General features: G+C 38.5%; 1 protein-coding gene across 1 annotated transcript in view; it reads left to right on the top strand.

Annotated features, from left to right (window-relative positions):
* Window positions 1-19691, top strand: part of MTMR9 (myotubularin related protein 9) — a 33418-nt gene extending 13727 nt beyond the window's left edge. The window contains exons 4-11 of the mRNA XM_083348438.1: window positions 1245-1370; window positions 4257-4430; window positions 5698-5915; window positions 7428-7589; window positions 8189-8330; window positions 15236-15456; window positions 16905-17056; window positions 18482-19691. Of these exons, the coding sequence (XP_083204564.1) occupies window positions 1245-1370; window positions 4257-4430; window positions 5698-5915; window positions 7428-7589; window positions 8189-8330; window positions 15236-15456; window positions 16905-17056; window positions 18482-18660 (1374 nt within the window). The 3' untranslated portion in view covers window positions 18661-19691. The remainder of the gene's footprint in view (window positions 1-1244; window positions 1371-4256; window positions 4431-5697; window positions 5916-7427; window positions 7590-8188; window positions 8331-15235; window positions 15457-16904; window positions 17057-18481) is intronic.
* The last annotated feature ends 506 nt before the right edge of the window (window positions 19692-20197 follow it).

The following is a 20197-nucleotide window of genomic DNA, read 5'->3' as shown; positions in this document are numbered from 1 at the left end:
ATCGCTTTCTATGGAGGGTGAGCTCTTACCCCCCGTGGATAGGGCTCGCAACTTGGGAGTCCTCCTAGACTCACGACTTACCCTGGAAGACCATATAGTAGCCGTGACTAGGGGGGCTTTCGCCCAGGTTCGCCTGGTGCGCCAGTTGCGGCCCTATCTGGACCGGGATGCCCTGTGTACGGTCACTCATGCGCTCGTGACCTCTCGCCTAGACTATTGTAATGCTCTCTACATGGGGCTTCCCTTGAAGACCACTCGGAGGCTCCAACTGGTACAGAATGCGGCCGCGAGAGTTGTCTTGGGAGTTTCCCGGTACTCCCATGTTACACCTTTGCTCCGCGAGCTGCATTGGTTACCAGTTGTCTTCCGGGTGAGGTTCAAGGTCTTGGTTATGATCTTTAAGTCCTTACATGGCATGGGTCCGGGATACCTCGAGGACCACCTGCTGCCGGCGTCAACTCCCCTCCGCCCTGTGCGTGCCCACAGAGAGGGCCTCCTCAGGGTGCCTCCAGTCAGGGAATGTCGACTGGTGGCCCCCAGGGGGAGGGCCTTCTCTGTGGGTGCCCCGGCACTATGGAACCAACTGCCGGTTGAGCTCCGGATGGCATCGGACCTCCGATCCTTCCATCGCGGGTTGAAGACCCACTTGTTCGAGTTAGCTGGTCTGGCCTGAAGGGGAATATGGGTTTTTTAATCGGTTTTATTATTTTACTATTGCTGTATTTTAATTGGGCATGGTTTAATTCTCTTTTAATTTTTGTATACCTATTTATATATGCCCTGTGAACCGCCCTGAGTCCCTTGGGAGAAGGGTGGTATAGAAATCCAATAAATGAAATGAAATGAAATGATTAGAAGGTCGGCAGTTTGGCGGGTCGAATCCCGAGTGCCGCGTAACAGAGTGAGAGCCTGTTACTCGTCCCAGCTTCTGCCAACCTAGCAGTTCGAAAGCACGTAAAAATGCAAGTAGAAAAATAGGGACCACTACGGTGGGAACAGCGTTCCGTGCGCCTTTGGCGTCTAGTCATGCCGGCCACATGACCACGGAGACGTCCTCGGACAAGCGCTGTCTCTTCGGCTTTGAAATGGAGATGAGCACCGGCCCCTAGAGTCGGAAATGACTAGCACGCATGTGTGGGGGAACCTTTACCTTTACCTTAAAAGTGGTACAATCTCTGAAAAGCCCTATATTATATGGATAACTAGCACATTGTAATACTGTGTGCATTTTCCCCTTCCTGTAGGCACTGTCTACCTTGGATTCCATTACACTCATGTATCCTTTCTTTTATCGACCCATGTTTGAAGTAATTGAAGATGGCTGGCATTCATTCTTGCCTGAAAGTGAATTTGAACTTGTCAATTCAATAGTAAGTTTTTATTTTTATTTTTAATCACATTTTTACTCCTACCCATCTCACAGAAGCGACTCTTGGCGATGTATAACAATCAATAAAAACAACCAGTGTATAAAAACAGTCATAAAAATTATAAAGTCATTGTTAGAAATAAAAAGCACTATAAAAAAAATAAAATATACAAGAGTAAACACAATGGAGCCATGTAAGAATGTCTCCAGTTCCCTGAGACCTCAAGGGCTGGAGACATCATAAGGTCTTGAGGGACTTCTGGCATGATAATAGGTTGGGTTAATCTGACTTTTGGAGGAAGAATGTTACATAGAGTGTGTGCTAAGGCCCATCTCCTGGGACCCACCAAAGATAGGTCTTTAGATTTTGATACCTGCAGCATACTTCTGCCAAATCTAATGGGATAGGCTGATGTAATTGGGGAATGGTGGTCCCCCAGATAACTTAGACCCATGTTAGAAAGGCTTTAAAGGTTAAAACAAGCATTTTAAATTGGACCTGGATACAGACTGGCAGCTAATGCAGTTCACAGACCAGAGGAACTATATGCATTATTTTGGGAGCACAAATAATTGCCTGTGCCACTGCATTCTGAACCAGTTGGAGCTTCTGGATATTCTTCAAGGACAGCATTATAGTAGTCCAGTCTGTAAGTGATAAGGGTATGAATGACCGTGAGCAGAACCTGGCAATCCAGGAAAGGATGCAACTGGAGCACATCGTGAAGCAGTATGTAGGCTTTCCTAATCACAACAATCACCTGCTTTTAAAGCAGGACTTAACGAATCTAGGTGGTTCCCCAGATTGCATACCAGGTTTGTATAGGGTGGTGACACCCCATTCAGCACCAAAGATGGCATAGTCCTAGAACCAGTAGGCCCCCAAACCCAAATCCACTCAGTTTTGACAAGGTTCAGCTGAAGCCTGTTCTCCCATCCAGACCCTCACAGCCTCCAGGCACCATGATAAAGTGTTCACAGCATTGCTTAATTCTCCAGGGGCAGAGATATATAATTGGGCACAATTAGCATATTGATGATCTCCCACAGTATGGCAATGGAGGAGCTCACCCAGCAGCCTCATGTAGATGTTAAATAGGAGAGGGGAAAGCACTGTAACCTATGTCATCTCCCATAGTAGGGGCCAAAATTGGGAGGAGCCAATCTGGAAAAAGAAGGTGAACCAGCACAATACCCTGCAGCCCATCTCAATTCAGTCAAGAAGAATACCCATGGTCTATGTATTGAAAGCCACTAAGAGGTGGATGATATTGAAAGCCATCAAGTAGGGCAAAGATGGATGCCCAACCTCCATCCCACACATGGCAGAGATCATCCAAAGGCATTACCAATAATGTTTCCAACCCATATCCAAGTCTGAATCCTGACTTAAAGGGATCCAGACAATCTGCTTCATCCAAAGCCCTTTTAAATTGTTGTGCAGCCATCTTCTCAACCACTTTTCCCATAAGGGGAGGTTAAATGCTGGAACAAAATTGTCCTCTATGATGGTATGCAGTGATGGTTTCTTAAGGAAGGTCCCCATGGTTCTGTAGGTTCTCTGGGCTCAATTGGAAACCACAAAGGAAGAACGTGGTTCTTGGTTCTCTAAGACCTATCAGAATAGAAGTCTTTTTTCTAATACACATAAACAACAAGTAACAATACAGTGAAGACCTTAATATTAAGTATTAAACTCAAAATAGATACCTTTATTCTATAAATTATAATTTAAGCATTTTCAAGTTATCAATGCTACACTCAGGTGTAGATTTAACATTTAAACAACTTATCAACATTAACATTTCAGAAATTATAGTTAATATTGACATAACCTTTATTAAATTTTAAAAGCTTAAGTTATCTATATCATCAGAGTGTTTAGTTGTTACCGAGATATACAATATTCTACTTGTGTTTTATAAAAGAAAATAAATAAAACAATATTAACTTGGGAGGGAGAAGGAAAGGGGCTTCTAGAGAAATGTCAACTGGATCATATTACTGAGGGACATTTAGTATGGAATGAGAACCTTTCTTCCATCAGACATTTTAAATGGCAGTAATAGCATTACAGACAGTAGTTCTGTAATGACATGTACCTCACATTAAGTGTCCTGGAAATCAGGCCATCGTGTTGTGCCAAAATAAATTAATGGATTGGTCATCACCCTTCATGTGAACATGACAATTGTATTTTGTTAGCCCAGTTTAGAATGAAAAGGAAATGGTGGAAGTTTTGAATGGCTTTAAACACAGCTCAGATGTTGCATTGGTTGCCACTCAGCTTCCAGGTGTATCTTAAGGTGCTAGACATCTCCTTTAAAGTCCTACGTGACACAGGGCCTCATAATCTGAGGGACGACCTCCGTCCAATTGTTTCTGCCCTACTGGTACATTCAGGCAGAGTGGGTGTCCTCCAAGTCCCTTCTATTAAATGCTGCCGTCTTGTGGAACCAAGGAAGCATATCTTCTCTGTTGTGGCTCTTGCCTTCTGGAATAGCATCCTTCCCCCCCCCCCCCCAGATATGTATAACTCCCATTCTCCAAGAATTTCAGAAGTTTCCTCGATTGTTCCCATGCTATGATTAAAATGATTAGGTTGACTTTTGATGTAGCTAAAGGTTGGTTAGCTGGGCAACATAAAAATCAAATTAATAAATATTCTCAGCTTTCTGAATTTCTCATATAGTTCTAAACTTAGGATATGTCCAAGACTTTGAATGGGTTAAATTAAATGCACACTTAGGAAATGGATGTTTATGCAAAGATTTATTTTGTAAAATTGCAAAGTGATTCTGAAGCCAAATTAATTTATGAGGAAAAAAAGAGAAAGTAGGTCAGACTGATTTTGGTGGATTCTTACATACATAGTATTCTTTCCTAGACAAATGAATGGCGGGTGAGTTACATCAACAAAGATTTCTCAGTCTGCCCTTCTTACCCACCTGTTGTCACTGTCCCTAAATCAATTGATGATGAATCTTTATGGAAGGTTGCCACTTTTCGCCATGGTGGACGCTTCCCAGTACTCAGCTATTATCACAAGAAAAATGGGATGGTGAGTTGGACACTTGGATTACAAGGCATGTGTTTTCTTTGTAATAACTACGTATTAAAAATGTATGTATGTTGCAGTACTTAAATGCCATAATTGAAATTGTTGTACTGGAAGCTTGAGAATTTAGTGGTAGCAGGAAGAGAAGATTTATCTGAATAGGTTGATATATATTAGGAAGAATCAATTAGCAGCCTGAGACTTTAGTGGTTACATTAATTAAATGCTCCCAGTGATATAAATAATTCCCAGAGATGTGGGAATTCTTTTTACAGTTGGTTATAGTTGGTTCTTGCACTTTTATTTTAAATCTGTCTGATTGTTTAATATTAATAGAGAGTGAGGCTGCACATTCAGTAGCTTGTTGGAAGCTGAACAAGCATCATTCTCTTTTCGTACCACAGCCATAAATTTGAAAGGAACATGCCTTTTTCAGAAGGATATGTTAAAGTTATCTGAAGAGTACTGTGGGTGCATTCCTATAGAAAAGCATAATGCTTGACAAACTGCTGCCCCTTCATGAGAAGATATGTTTGACCTTTACAATCACTACTTTCCTGTTGTGTGTTCCTAGAGGTTGTCTATCAGCTGTATTCAAATAAGAATTATTGTTATATTAAACTTACATACTTCTGAAGAAAGTGAAATGGGATGGAAATAGGCTTTGAACTTACACATAAATGCTCATTTTTATTCTGCTGTCCTAATATTTGCAGAAAATTTACTATCACTTTTGTATTTCTTTTTTTCCCCTCATCTCTTTGAAAATCAACGTAAAATTGTTCTCACTTGAAGCATAGAATTATATCCTGGATATATATGTGCCAGATTTCATTCAACTTTTGTTAAGGAAAATGTGTTTTCATATTAGTAGTGAAAAATTGAATTATCAGGTGAAATGTAGAAACCCTTTTTAGTGTAATAGAATGCATAAATGACTTTCAGGAAAAAGGAGAAGAAATGTTGTCTAGGAAACAATCAGTTGAAGAGAAGCAGGAGCCCATAGTTACTTAGCAGTCAGAGAAAGGAACTTAGGAAAGACCCACTCTAATGGTTAAAACAGTTAAAAATAGAGGCCTTCAGATTTTAATGCAGCCTTCAATAAAACAGAATTAGGTCATCTTGTTTTTCCTATCTGGTTTACCCGGGAGGGTGAAAATCAGTTATTCCAGAATGGAATCACAGAATACCTTTAACACTACATTGGCTTTTATACTACAGAAGACTTATCTGGGTACATATTCTTACTACAGTTTGTTGGTCCTTCTAGGTGATAATGCGCAGTAGCCAACCACTTACAGGTACTAATGGGAAGCGTTGTAAAGAGGATGAGAAGCTGATCAATGCCACCCTGAGGGCAGGCAAGCGTGGATATATCATTGACACACGATCTCTGAGTGTCGCTCAGCAAGCTCGGGCCAAAGGTGGCGGCTTTGAACAGGAGGTTCATTATCCTCAGTGGAGAAGGATTCACAAATCCATTGAGCGGTGAGTTTCTGTATGAGAAAGACTTGCTTTCAAGAAATTTAATTTAATTTAGAAGCTTTTTTTTTAGAACATGAGAATTAGGAGATTTGAGATACACAGATGAACCAATTGCTCATACAAATAAACAGTACCAGATTAGGCACCAGAGTTTAATGTAAGAAACCTTTGTATTTTCTTAAACAGCAGCTCTGGGTTTGTTTAAACAGATAAGAAATTTTTTGAAGAAGTTCCCCAAATGCTGTAGGGAGCACATCGATTATGTATAGGTGTTGGGGCAGAAGATGCTCATATTTTTATGTTTTTATTTAGTTATTTATTTAAAAAATTGATGGTTGTAGAATGAAGAGTGTATTGTTTTTGTGTTGTTTGAAGGAAATGTGTGTAAAGTCCAATGGAAATTTAATGCCTTTTCCTTTAAAAAAAGATCCAAAAACTACACTACAGAACTGTTGAGTTTCATTGTAGAAATTCAGTTGGATATTTGTAGAGATTTCAGGACTTGCAAACATGGCAATGGGTCGGTGAGAATGCATGTTCACTATGATCTATCTCTGCAAGACAATATCACTTTCGAACTTGTCCAGGTTCTTAGACAGAGAAAGATCTTCTGTATAATGTGCTGCTTTTTAACCAACTCTTTTTGCAGGAGATGCAAGGAAACCTTGACTCTACTGAGTAGATTATCAGAATAGAGCTGGAAGGGGCCTTTGAGGTCTTCTAGTCCAACCCCCTGTTCAAACAAGAGATCCTATATCATTTCAGACAAGTAACTATCCAGTCTCTTCTGAAACCTCCAGTGATGAAGCACCCACAACTTTTAATGGCAAACTGTTCCACTGGTTTAATTGTTCTCACTGTTAGGAAGTTTCTTCTTAATTCTAGGTTGCTTCTCTCCTTGTTTAATTTCCATCCATTGTTTCTTGTCCTGCCCTCTAGTGCTTGGTGAATAGTTCGACCCTCTCTTTTTTGTGGCAACCTCTCAAATACTGGAATACTGCAATCATGTCTCCCCTATTTTTTCTTTTCTTTAGACTAGCCAAATCCAAGTCCTGCAGCCGTTTTTCATATGTTTTAATCTCCAGGCCTTTAGTCATTTTAGTTGCTTTTCTTTTCACTTTTTTCAAAGAAAAACATCTTTATTTGTAGTGTGTTGGCCAAAACTGGATGCATTATTCCAGTTTTGGCTTTACTAACGCTTTATAAAACAGTACTAATACATCACGTGATTTTGATTCTATGCTTCTGTTTATATAACCAAGGATTGTATTAGCTTTTTTGGCTGCTGCTGAAATCTCTTCAAACATTTAGCAAGATATGAGGCTTGGCTCATAGTTGGTAAAAGTTCTAATATTGGAATTGTATGGTATTTAGAGTCCTACATCTATTTCTTAAAACTGAACACTTGAATATAGGAAATACAAAAGGTGTTCCAATTTTGATAGTAAAAGTATGCATCATGGATGTGAGGTTGTTTTCAAGTTTGTTGCCCTTTTCTTCCCAATGTGCCTATAGATACAACATTCTGCAAGAGAGTCTTATCAAGCTTGTGGAGGCCTGTAATGACCAGTCTCATAATATGGATCGCTGGCTAAGTAAGTTGGAGGCTTCAAATTGGCTGACCCACATCAAGGAAATCCTGACCACAGCTTGCTTGGCTGCCCAGTGCATTGATAGGTAAACATTTGGGCACCTGCTTCAGTTCGTTTATTATTTATTTAAAACATTTGTATGGCTATTCATCTTAAAACCACATCCTGCATGTCTATGGAGATTCTCAAGTCATCCAGGTCATGGATATTTCAAAGGTGCTTTTTCAAGAGGCAACTGGACTTTCTTGTTTTTCTTTGAAGACATTTCGCTTCTCATCCAAGAAGCTTCTTCAGCTCTGACTGAATAGAGGGGAATGGAAGGATTTATATTCCTTGCAGACAGCTGGTCATTTGCATTCTTTTAGAGAGTCATTGAGGCCACTTGGGGGTTCATCTGAGTCCTCAAGGTCACCTGATTGGTGCAATTGGGTGTGGAGCCTTCTTGGAACTGCTAAAAGGGCTACGTTGTAGACTGGAGATAGATGATGTCATATCCCTCCCCCTCTATTTTGTTCAACTTTGAAAATTGAAACAGCATTTTGAGGGAGGTTGAAAGTCTCAGTTCTTGAGTTTTGAGGCAGAGTCATGAACTGAACCTGTTTCACTGCTAGATAATCTTTTGCTGTATATACATGATAAGCCCATTAAGCAGTTCCTTTTCTTGAAACACATTTTCTCTCCTAGGGAAGGAGCATCTGTCTTGATTCATGGAACAGAAGGCACTGATTCAACACTACAGGTGACTTCTCTGGCTCAAATCATTCTGGATCCCAGATGCAGGACCATTCGTGGATTTGAAGCACTGATTGAGAGAGAATGGCGTCAGGTATGAGCGGCTATGTTTTCACCAGCAAAACTTTGTGTTGTATCTTCATCTCTGAAATGCTGAACATCATTCATTTGCTAATTCATGCAAAGAGTAACATCTTACCAGGAATCAGTTGTGGGCAAATGAAATAGATGGGTTTGTTTGTCAGACTTTATGTTGCCAAATTATTCTGGAGTCTAGGCTACTAATGACAATCAAAATAAAGTATATCAGAAGATGCCTAGCTTGTTCCCATAATCCAAATTAATATCCAAATATTTGCATTTTGTTACCTCAAGAACAAGCTATCTGGATACAGACAAGTTATACTGCAAGATTCTTAGTGCTACACTCCTGGCTCTGAACTCAAGGCTGCTAAGAGACTGAAAACCTGGGAGGTCAGATCTGAGGGCAATAGTCCTCCCTCCACCCAACGAGATTGTCCATAATACACACCAAGTGTATTATATGGATGAACCATTTTAATTTTGAATGAAAGAATTGCAAATTAGAGTGAATCAGTGATCTTCATTTTGAAATGTGTAATTTTATTCGAATGAGACTGCTGACAGCCCAATCTAATAAAACATTTTGGTATGTAGCAAAGCCTTTAAAAACAGGGATGTAATATAAAACTTAAATTGTTATCCTCTCTGGGGTTTGGTTTTTTTCCTCTCAGGATACTCAGCAAAACAAGATTATTCGAAGCTAAAGCTGTAATCTGTTCATATTTATTTGGAAAAAGAACAGTTGTATAACATTGGGCTTAATGTGCAAGTTAAATATGCTCATGATTAGTCTGTGTGTATTCAGCATTTTCCATATGGAAAATTTGATAGCTTCAGGGAAAACCAGTAATTGTCCAGATGATGGAGATTAAATATTTAGTCAATTAGCATGGTGAAGTTTTTATTTGAACAATAAGAGATCAAGCTCTCATGGGGTTTTTAAAACACAATTCAACAGACACCTGAAACATTACTATTATGAAAAGGAAAAAGATGTGGTTCACAGATACAGCAATTTCAGGGGAGTCAAACTGATGAAAATAAAATAGAAAAAGTAACAAAAATTAATTGAAAGACTTTAGAGGAAAAAGTCAACTATAATTTTATAGCAATTGGAGCTTTTAAAAGCATGCCAAAGATTCACCAAATATTTGGAAATTTTAAATTTGATATTGCTGACTGCAAAAAGCCCCCTTGCTTAGAACTTTGTATATACTACATTAATTTCATAACTGTAATACAGTAATAATAATATCCATACCAGCCCCGCCAGATCTTGATACATTATTTTCTAAGATTTTCTTAGAAAATATTTTCTAGTCTGTGGTCCCAATAATAATTAGATTAGATTAGATTAGATTAGAACAGAACAGAATAGAATAACAGAGTTTTTTAATAGTAAAGCTAAACCTTTTACATAAATTCCAGTACACAGATTTCTCAACTGTATCATGCTTAGTCTCTACTGAACTGATCCACAATGTCATCTTTTAATAATTTCAGTTTTCAGCAACTGCTATTAATTTTTTATCTGATTTTTCTTCATCATAATGCATGTATTAACCAAGTAGTGTGGTTGCCTGGAGGTGGAGCTCTGTCCTCACAATTAGGAGGCTATGAGTTTGATCCTAAGTAGTGGCAGATATTTCTCTCTCTCTCTCTCTCTCTCTCTCTCTCTCTCTCTCTCTCTCTCTCTCCCTCTCCCTCTCCCTCTCTCCCCGCAAAGAGAAATTATCTGCTATGACCTTTACGTAGGTGTCAGAAAGGGCATCTGGCCAGTAAACACAGTTACATTCAGTCACCTCAACTCTATTCCAATGCAAGGGATTACAAGATCATTAAAAGAAAAAAATGCATATATTGACCATAAAGAGATTTATATTTGGAGGCATTAATTAAACTTCTACCAGTAGTGATTCCATACTGTGTATGATACAATCAATCAATTTATGTTTCTGTTCTTCCTCTATTTTACTTGAAAAAAAAATCTCCTCCCACCTTTACTTCTGGTGAAGTAGAGCCTGTCAATTGCTTTTTGGGTGAAAAGTATGATTTCTGATAATGTTCTTGTTTTTTATAAGGTACATCTAATTCAGCTTGTATTAGTCAATTTTACCTGCAGCATGTCAGTTAATTGGATCATCCCAAGTATTTATGGCTTTAATTATGTTTGTTGCATTTAATGTTGTTTTCAACATTTTTCAGATTCATTTTATATAATTAAAATTAGTATTCTTTTCAACTTGTTCATGTAGTAAGCTGGCAGCTTCCATTAATCTTAAATAATGGAATTCTTCAGTTGTAATTTATTCATTGGCTGTAGCACACCAAGAACTTTGCCTCCTTTAATTACTGAAGTTGCACATTTGGATAGACTGAATTGCATTCCTATGTTGTCACTGAATGCATGAACACTGTTCAGTAGAAATTCAAGTTCTGCTTTCGATTTTAGGTCATCCATCTGTAGCAAATAGCTAGTTTTGCACCTTGCTTTGGGTCGGGTGAAAAACCTAATCCTTAAAATGTTTTACAAACTTATTACAAGTTTTTAACTGTTCAGCTGAATCTGCTGCTGGATGTACCTTGTACAGTCCATTATCCTGCCTGAGAAAACTATGTTGGCCATTTACTGGTGATATAGTGATGGTAAAAAACTAAGCTCTACCAACACTACATGTAGAGAGATTGTGCTCACATAAATTTGCTGCTAAATTTAACCATCTGTGCTACAGTTGTCTGCTAGTTTGCATGATTGCTATAGACACCAGAGTAAACCAAGATGCTTTCTGTAAGCAGAGAGGACACTCGGGAGCAATCATTCAGGGATCTTTCTCATCTTACCATTTCACCGGGCCTCAGCAGAATTCTAACCATTGTGCCTTGAAAACTATCCAGAGTATTCAAGAATCCTTCAGATTCCCAAAGACTGTGAAGGGAATAATTTTAACTGAAAAATGTGATCTTTACAAGCCCATTTTTTATGCTTTACTATGGCGTCTATTCTAGTAAGGATGTAATCTTGACCTTATAACCCTTCTTTTAACTCATCAAGATGAGAAGAATGTAATGTGAGAAGGAACTCATCCATTCTTCAATTAATAGCTATTTGAAAGTTTCTAGCAACAAACCAGAGCTTACTAAATCATATTCATAAGAAAACAAAGAAGAATGTGTGGCCATGCATATTTTTAATGTTTCAGCTCTCTCCTACACTGCTGGCAGTTTTGCACATGACTGCATTTCTTGTGCGCTCATTCAAGATATAGTCCACCATGAGGCCGTAATTGGTAGGAATATACTGTGACCCAAATATGAGTTCATGTGACAGCTTCCTTTCAAAAAGAACTGCCAATTTGCTGCCATTGGCTTGAAGCCTCGCAACAGCTTGCACAGAAACCCATGCGAGACATACTCATGTGTCTGTCCTATTTATATCCTTTGTAAGACATTATCAGGAAAACAGTTTGACAATTAATGCAAGATGCTTCACAAAGTGGAAGAGGAAAAGTGTCCTAAAATTGTAAGCCATGATAGCATAAATAGGCAGGACTGACAATATAAGACTAAGAACAACTCTATTGAATCAGATCATGGATTGCCCCTATGACCATATAGGACAGATGGGGAGGAAGCTAACCATCAGATTTCAAGAATACAAGTAAGCGTTCAGATGGGGAGACCTGAACTCATTGGTAGCCTCACATTACAATGAACAAGGGGACACATTCAATTTTGCAGCTACTAAAATTGTTGGAAGAACAGGCACAAAAACAGCCAGGGAAGTGATTGAAGCCTGGGAAACAGGCTCCTCATCAGTCAACAGGAGTGCTGATTTACCCCAGTCTATCAAGTACTTAGAAGGCAAGAGCTGGGCAACACTAGCAAATGACAGCTAATAAGTTAAAAGCCAGCCATCAACACACCCCAATCAATATCTAAAAAGCCACTTACAACAGGCACTATAAATACCGCACACACACTTATTAGAGAGAAGTTCCCTGAGGATGGGCTCCAGCACGAGTCTGAAAACTTAGAAGACAAAATCTCTATTTCCGGTGACCGACCCAGATTGGATCCTGAATCAGATCAATTCAGCATCTTATTTTCAAATGTGACCTTCAATCAATCAAAATAGAGCTGGAAGGAACCTTGGAGGTCTTCTAGCCGAGCTCCCTGTTTAAGAAGAAGTCCCTATATCATTTCAGACAAGTGGCTGTCCAGTCTTAAAAACCTAGTGTGATGAAGTACCCACAAAGCCTGAAGGCAAGCTGTTCCACTGGTTAATTGTCCTCACTGTTAGGAAGTTTCTCCTTTCTCTGATCCTTTGAAAATTATATGTCTGGGAAACTCACAGGAAGGATGTAAAGAAAAAAAAAGAATCCTGTGTTGTTTGCCTGGAGCAATATATATTCTGAAGAATAAGTTTGCATACTTCTAGATTCCATTTACTACTGCATATGTATTTTCTAATCATCTGGTAATGAAGCCAATGAAGAGCATACCCTGTTGATCAATAAGTTGCTTCCATGTCTACCTAGATGCTTAGTTTTTTGGGGAATGGGAAGATTAGATTAAGTAGTAGTGCCCAGCCTTTCTTATCTAGTGCCATCCAATTTGTTTATTGGCTGGAGATAATGGAAGCTATCCTTCAATGTTTCTTTGAGACCATTTGTTTGGAGAAGACATTACTAATACTTAACAAGCTTAGTTGTCGATTTTACAACAACACTTTTCTGCCAATGTTAGATTTTTTATTTATTTATTTGGGTCACTTCATCTTAAAACTACATTGTAGAACTTGGAAAAAGTCATGAAAAGAGCAACTCAAGCAATCAGGAGACTAGAAGAGAGTTTGGGAAAAGAAATGATAGCATTTAGAATATTTGAGGGTAATATATTTGTTAGTTAATGCCCTGCCTCTCCTTTTAGGAATTCAAGACAATATAAAAATCCTGCCTGTGGATTTTTTCCCCTACAGTAAACTGGGAGTAAGTTACTTGGAAATAGTGATTGACCCCAAATCATCCCTTGCATTTGTGAGGTAGACACTTAGGTTGACCACAGAGTTGTCCAGTTCTAGTTCAGCTGTTTAATCCTTTCAGCCTAATGGTAGAGCTTGATGCAGGGGGAAGTAAGAGAAAATATAATAGATAGAAAGGCATGCATGAAATAGATTTTTCCCTCTCTGTCATAAAGCTGGAAGTCAGGGTTGTATATTGAAGCTAAATGGAGTTAATTTGATAAAAAGGATTTTTTTAATACAACATAATTGAATAATGGAGTTCCTATGTCATTGGATTGATAGTGGACACCGGTTTAGAATTTTTTTTTAAGAAAACCTAGACAAATTCATGGAACTATGAATGGTTACCAGTTTTGAGTGTTGCTTATCTCAATGTCAGGTACTGTACCAAATATTGGGAAATGATAGGAGAATGATGATATAATTTTCCTGTCCCTGTTTGCGAGTTTTTTGTTGCCTTTATTTATTAATTCCCTAATTACTTTTCCTAAGTGTATCATTTATCACTTACTTAAATACTATTTGCCAAGAGTTTGGGTTGCTGGAACTGACTGATTCAAAATGTGCCTGATACCAGCTCTTAACATTTGCAAAGATCTTTCTGCAAATATCTACTAAAGATTTTTTAATTAAGTCATCAACTGAGTGGAGGGAACAAGTGGCTGCAAATAATGTGAAAGTGCAGGGGGCCCTAGAACTTCCAGAAAGGTTCTTCTAGACTTGAAGCTACTGCCTGGGGGGCCTTTTTGCAGCTTCATCATCTGCACCAGTTGTGCCCTTTCCTTGACCGGGAGACTTTTCAGATGGTTACTTGGGCCTTGATCATCTCACAATTGGATTATTACAATGCACTTTACATGAGGCTGCCCTTGAAGACCAGCCAGAAGCTACAGCTGCTTCAAAATGCAATGGTGTGAGCAATGATTATGAAATAATGACTAATATTAATAAAGATTTATACTGGGTTGCATAAAACATGTCACCACTGTTACGTGAGTTGCATTGACTGCCAGTTGGCTTCCAAGTACAACTCAAAGTATTGCCAACATAGCTCTCTTATGGCATAAGGCCTAGATGTCAGAGAGATTGCTTATCTCTGTATCTGCCACCTGGCATGTTCCAGTAGAGAAGATGTGCTTCAGATCCCTTTATTAAACATTGACATCTTGTGATGTCTTCTCTAGAACAATATCCCTGCAGAGATGAGGCTAGCACATTCTCTCCTATTATTCTAGAAAGCTTTGAAAACTGGTCACAGGCCTGGAGTTGAACTGGAGCTGTGATACAATGTTGTATTTTTAAGGGGAAAACTAAACCTCTGGTCCTGGTGACCAACAAGATTGGATCCTGGAGTTGAGGTTTGTTGTTTAAGGCTCCTGATTTGTTTTGTTGACTTTGTTGTTTATTAGATCATTTTAGTCTGGGCTGTCCACCTGTTACCTGTTTTTATATTTTCTTCCTAGTTTTGTACGTAGCTCAGAGTCCATTAAAATTGTGTGGCTAATTTAAATAAACCTAACTCTAACATCCCAATGGACTTAAGTAAGAAAAAGGCAGCTTCCATTGAATACTAAAAAGGAACACTTTCTAACAATAAAGCAGTTCAACTATTACAAGAGTCTCCTTTTTACTAGATGCTTCACAAATAAAAGAACTGTTTGTCATTTGGGTTTCTATGCTAAGCAAGAGTTTGAACTTTATGATCTAGCTAGCCCCTTCCAACTATAAATCTACATTGTAGTATGTTTTATGTAAACCAGAATAAATCTTTATTAATATTAGTCATTATTTCATAAAAGGAGAATTTGCTGTGGTAGAAATAGCTAATAACCAATACATGATTATTTTGTCTAAATATATAATGTATATATTTTTATGCTATTACATTACAGGCTGGCCACCCATTTCAACAGCGCTGTGCCCAATCAGCTTATTCAAATAGCAAGCAGAAATGGGAGGCTCCTGTATTCCTCCTTTTCTTGGATTGCGTCTGGCAGATCCTTCGCCAGTTCCCTTGCTCCTTTGAGTTCAACTATCATTTTCTCATCATGCTCTTTGAACATTCTTACGCCTCTCAGTTTGGAACCTTCCTGGGTAACAATGAAAATGAAAGGTACGATGAACATTTTTTCTGAGTTTCTTGGAGGCTAAGCAATATTACTGTTCATTCAAGGCAGTATTTATGTCATTAATATTAAGATTATGGGACTCTTGGCTATTAATTTGAAAGGTTTCAAATTTGCACATGAGCCATGCCTTTTATCAAATCGGGATTAGTTCATCTATTCCAGAAATGGTTGTGCAGGTTTCTTGAAGTCTTCTTTCTCCTCAGGTCCATCCCTCCTCAGGTCCATCCCTCCTTGGTGCCATGTATAGGAAGACATGGCACCAATATGTAGAACATACCACTGGATGAAGAATAGGGTTTTGGAAGATGGTGAGGGTCTTTTTTGACCTGTCAAAGACTCTGATAGAGCTTTTGCAGGTCAACTATTCTGTAGCTGTGATCCCAAAGGAGACAATAGCAGGAATGATTATTCCGACACTGTTTTGAGCATAGTTGCATTTAACCATGTAACCTGAAGTTCACAACAGTTTTCAGAATCACATGGGTGGAATTTGGGTGTGAAACAAGAGATATAGTCTGCTGATAGACATAATAGGTAAAGTAAGCAAAAAATGAAACAGAACCACAACCCCAAACCCAGAAACAAAATTACAAAAACCTTGGCCTTCTCCCTTTGCTGTCAGGACAATATTTCAGTCTTATACACAGCAGCATCTGGGAGGAGTCATAGCCTATAAATACTAAAATGTTTTCCAACTTTGAATTAACAAAAACTGTGGATGTCAAGGTTTAGAAAGATTGACTGAATATTTAAAGATCTAAGGGCTACAATGATGAATTGGTAATCTAACTTATCAGAGAGTATATCTTCTTTACTTAATGTATATGTTTCCCCACTAATCAAGCAGTGCTGTCTCTGTGTTTACTTTGAATTTCTTGCAAATATTGCATGGTTGTGTTTCAAAGATCACTTTGAAATCCTAAAGTGTGTTATTGTTTCTGGCTGCAAGGGGGATCTTGCATCTCATACTGCTAAAACTTAACCAAAAGCAGAGTTTGTATTTTCAAGGAGTACCAAGAAGACATATTTACTAAATGCATGTTTTCTTTATCCATTGACTTCCTTTGTTTTCTCTAGTACAGTTGTATAGGCTATTTGTTTTGACAATATATAGAACATCCTGCACATTTTTTCTTTTTAATGTTTTAGTACAGGAGCACCTATTTTACAGTTTCTCCAGGACTGAATTTACTAGCTAGAATTTTTTTGTATCATCTTGTTTTGTTCTCTCATACTATTACTTGCAAATTGAAAAGGCATGATTTTTTTTTCATTTGTGTTACAGAAGTTGTAGAGCTTTTTTTAAATTCAGTCTTTCACATAAGAAAAAAAAATCTCCAGGTTCAACTGCAAATGTTGTGAATAGAACAGATAATCTCTGCTGGCTTTTTCAGATTTGGAGCATTTGTATTTACTTCTAATTTTTCACCAGGTCTAAGCTTAAGTTGTCTCAGAAGACAATGTCCTTGTGGTCCTGGGTGAATCGGCCAGAAGAACTCAATCGATTTAAGAACCCTCTCTTTGAAGCCAACAGTCTAGTCATCTGGCCTTCCGTTGCACCACAAAGTCTGCAGCTGTGGGAAGGTACGTCATCTCCAAGCAGATTTGGAGGGCTTAGGACATCAGATTTGTTGTTATTCCTTATTGGTGACATTAGCTACCTGCCACTAAGGCAGGTGTGGTCTCAGTCCTATACTCCAGGTTGGTTTCTGTCACATGTTCTCCATGGAAAGAGTCCAGAAACATGAATATCAAATAGTGCTGGCTGGCTGAAGTATGTGTATCTACTATTTTTCCACTATGATCAGGAAGTCTGAAGTGCTTCCTCCTCTCCTATATATAACATCTGCTCTGATCGGCATTAGAAGGCCTGCTTTGTTTCTCCTGCCATTTGAGAAATAACAGATAAGATATAAGAGATGAATCTTTTAAATCTTTGCAGATTTAAAAATCTTTCTTAAATCCATGGTTATAGCAGTAATTATATGAATTTAAGCAGCCAGATACTTTTCTACATTGAAGCCTTATCTAGTGTTACCGTATAGGTAATATTGAATAGCTCCTTTCTCAGAATGTTTGCAGAGCCAGAATAGGCAGGCCATTGCCCACAGGCTGCAAACAGCTGTCCTTTCGCCCTCATCCCCTCTTCAGATGACATTGCCAGAATTTGTCAGTATGTTTTTTTCAGTGGAGTTAATTTTATTTCCTTTTTTTTTCTTTTTTTGAAAATAAAAGAAACAGGGTTGTGCCAAATTTCTACTAGACTTAAAACTTTTTTTCATTTGAAGGGGAGGGGGTACATGTGTGCAATGATCTACTCACTGCTGCCAGCTTTCTGTCTTGAGATCCAATTTAACAAAAAAAGACCTTTTTCACAGAATAGGGTAAGGTTTAATATTTGCAGAGCTGTTAAACTAACGGTTGTTCCTGCCTTCATGATTGAAAACTGTTCCATAGAGAGGTACATAGTTGTATAACATTCCTCTTTAAAATGTTCACAGCTACCTCACTCTGAGAAAGCCAGTAGAAATTCACAACTAATGTGATCTTCTTACTGGGTTTTTTTTTTAAAAAAAATTAGAGTCGTTACTAGAGAGTCAGCCTGCATTGCTTGGTTTTGCTTTCTGGGAGTTAACAGGAAAAAAAAAAGCTGAACTCATTGACAGACTTTTCTGGCTTGTTGGAAAGCAGCTTCTAATAATCCATCAGGCCACAGATGATTGTGCTGTATGACTCAGTTTTTGTCTCTTGCCAGAATGGAGAGCTTCCTCCACCAACTTTTCTGTCAGGAATAGCCATTTGAGATCAAAGTAATCTGAAGGAAGTGAAGCAGCACCTGATTGTTCTTGCTCTTCCCTACACTATCCCCATATTTTAGACTTTTATTCAGTGTTTTGATAGAAATGAAGGCATTGCATAAATAAAATTGCCCACTACTGATTTTTATGAAATAGCATTTTAAACAGTGGTTGCTGTTGTTGTTTTTTTTATTAAACCCCCCCCCCCCAGGAGTTTTTCTTCGCTGGAACAGGTCCTCCAAATTTGTGGATGAATCTTATGAAGAAATGATCAACATCATAAAATATAACAAGGAACTCCAAGTGAAAGTCAACATGCTGAGACGGCAGCTAGCGGAGCTGGAGATAGATGACAACACACAGGATGATGGGATGCCAGAGAGCCCCTGAAATCTGGCAGAATATAGGGCCAGATTGTTCCTTCTTGGTTAAGCGAGTCTCTTCTACACACTAAGCACTAAACAAATAAGACTTGCATGCGCTCAAGCTCCTTTTTGGTGCAATCAGGTTGAACTTTTTCTCTCTTTTTTTTGCTTCAGAGTTCCTCACTTGGCACTATTGTCACCCACCATCCATTTAGGAATGTGGTGCTTGTTTTTGTTTACATGATGAAACTTGTAATTTAGCTGGTTGTTGTCCCTCCTTGTCCCCTCCAGAGAGGTGTTTCATCTTTAATAAATTGTGTGTTCGGTTACAGTGTCACTCAGGTTTTTAACCACTACTAAACATCAGTGAGACTTACAATAGTTGTGCCTTTAGCTTTGTGGAAATTTTCATTCTGCATCTGGCCAATACTGTCAGAGGTTTCCATGATTTGTAAAGGATAATCTTTGTGATCTCTGTGGTAAGGCAGTTCTAAATTTTTCCCTTCTTCCTCAAAGTAAACTTTTTTGTTCTTGTTTAAGACACTGTAACTTTGGGCTTGGATAGGACCTTCAGTCACAAATTAAAACAATCTTTTTCTGTGTTCGTTACTCCACACTGCAACTTGCAGAAACGAAAACAAGAAAGTGTCCAATAAAAAGCAAAACTTTTTATTACTTTTTCTCTACCCTCCACACTAGATGGAGCAGGTGGGGCTGATCACATTCATTTCTTCACATCTTGGTTCAACAGGAAGTAGATTCTGCACAGCTGGTAGGCAGGTACATTTTGGAATGCTATCCATTAAGATGTGGGAACTTCATTATTTTTAGTGAAAAAATATTTTCATATTTTTTATTTTTGTTGACCTGTCTGTGGAAATGCTAACTTGCCAAAATGGGAATGTGCTGTAGATACATAGTATCTACTATAGTAAATGCAAGCTTTTCTCACATGTAACCAATTCTGGTGTAATGTTTGGATGGTTTTGCTGTATCATTGAATCACTTCTCAGTTGGGGAGACTGTATCTGGATATTTATGCAAATACATGGATTTGTATTCAATTTTTAATTAATTTTTAATTTTAATTCCATTTATATCCCGCCCTTCTCCGAAGACTCAGGGCGGCTTACAAGCTTAGCAGTAGCCTTCATTCTATGTATATGCCTGCTTGTTAGGGCTTTCACACACACACACCAGCGGCATTATTACAAAGTCAGCTTATTGCCCCCAACAATCTGGGTCCTCATTTTACCTACCTCGGAAGGATGGAAGGCTGAGTCAACCTTGAGCCTGGTGGGATGCGAACCTGCACTAGTTGCAGGCAGCTGGTGTTACTTAAGGAGGCATTAGCCCACTGCTCCACCAAGGCTCCTTAACAAAATGCACTATTTGGCTGAAAGTATAGCTTGACTGATGGATAAGTAATGCATATAGCACCAACATCATGAAACCTAAGTAACTTTGATCCAGAGGTTGTTATCACTAATAGTGAAATGACTTCGCCCAACATGGAAGCTTCTTACCATTAGCTTTGTGCTAGTGTGTTAAGCTGAAGGTAG

Source organism: Vipera ursinii, assembly GCF_947247035.1.
Source record: "Vipera ursinii genome assembly, chromosome: 1".
Lineage (NCBI taxonomy): Eukaryota > Metazoa > Chordata > Lepidosauria > Squamata > Viperidae > Vipera > Vipera ursinii.
The sequence above is the reverse complement of the archived record's forward strand: the minus strand, read 5'-3'. Positions and strand labels throughout refer to the sequence as shown.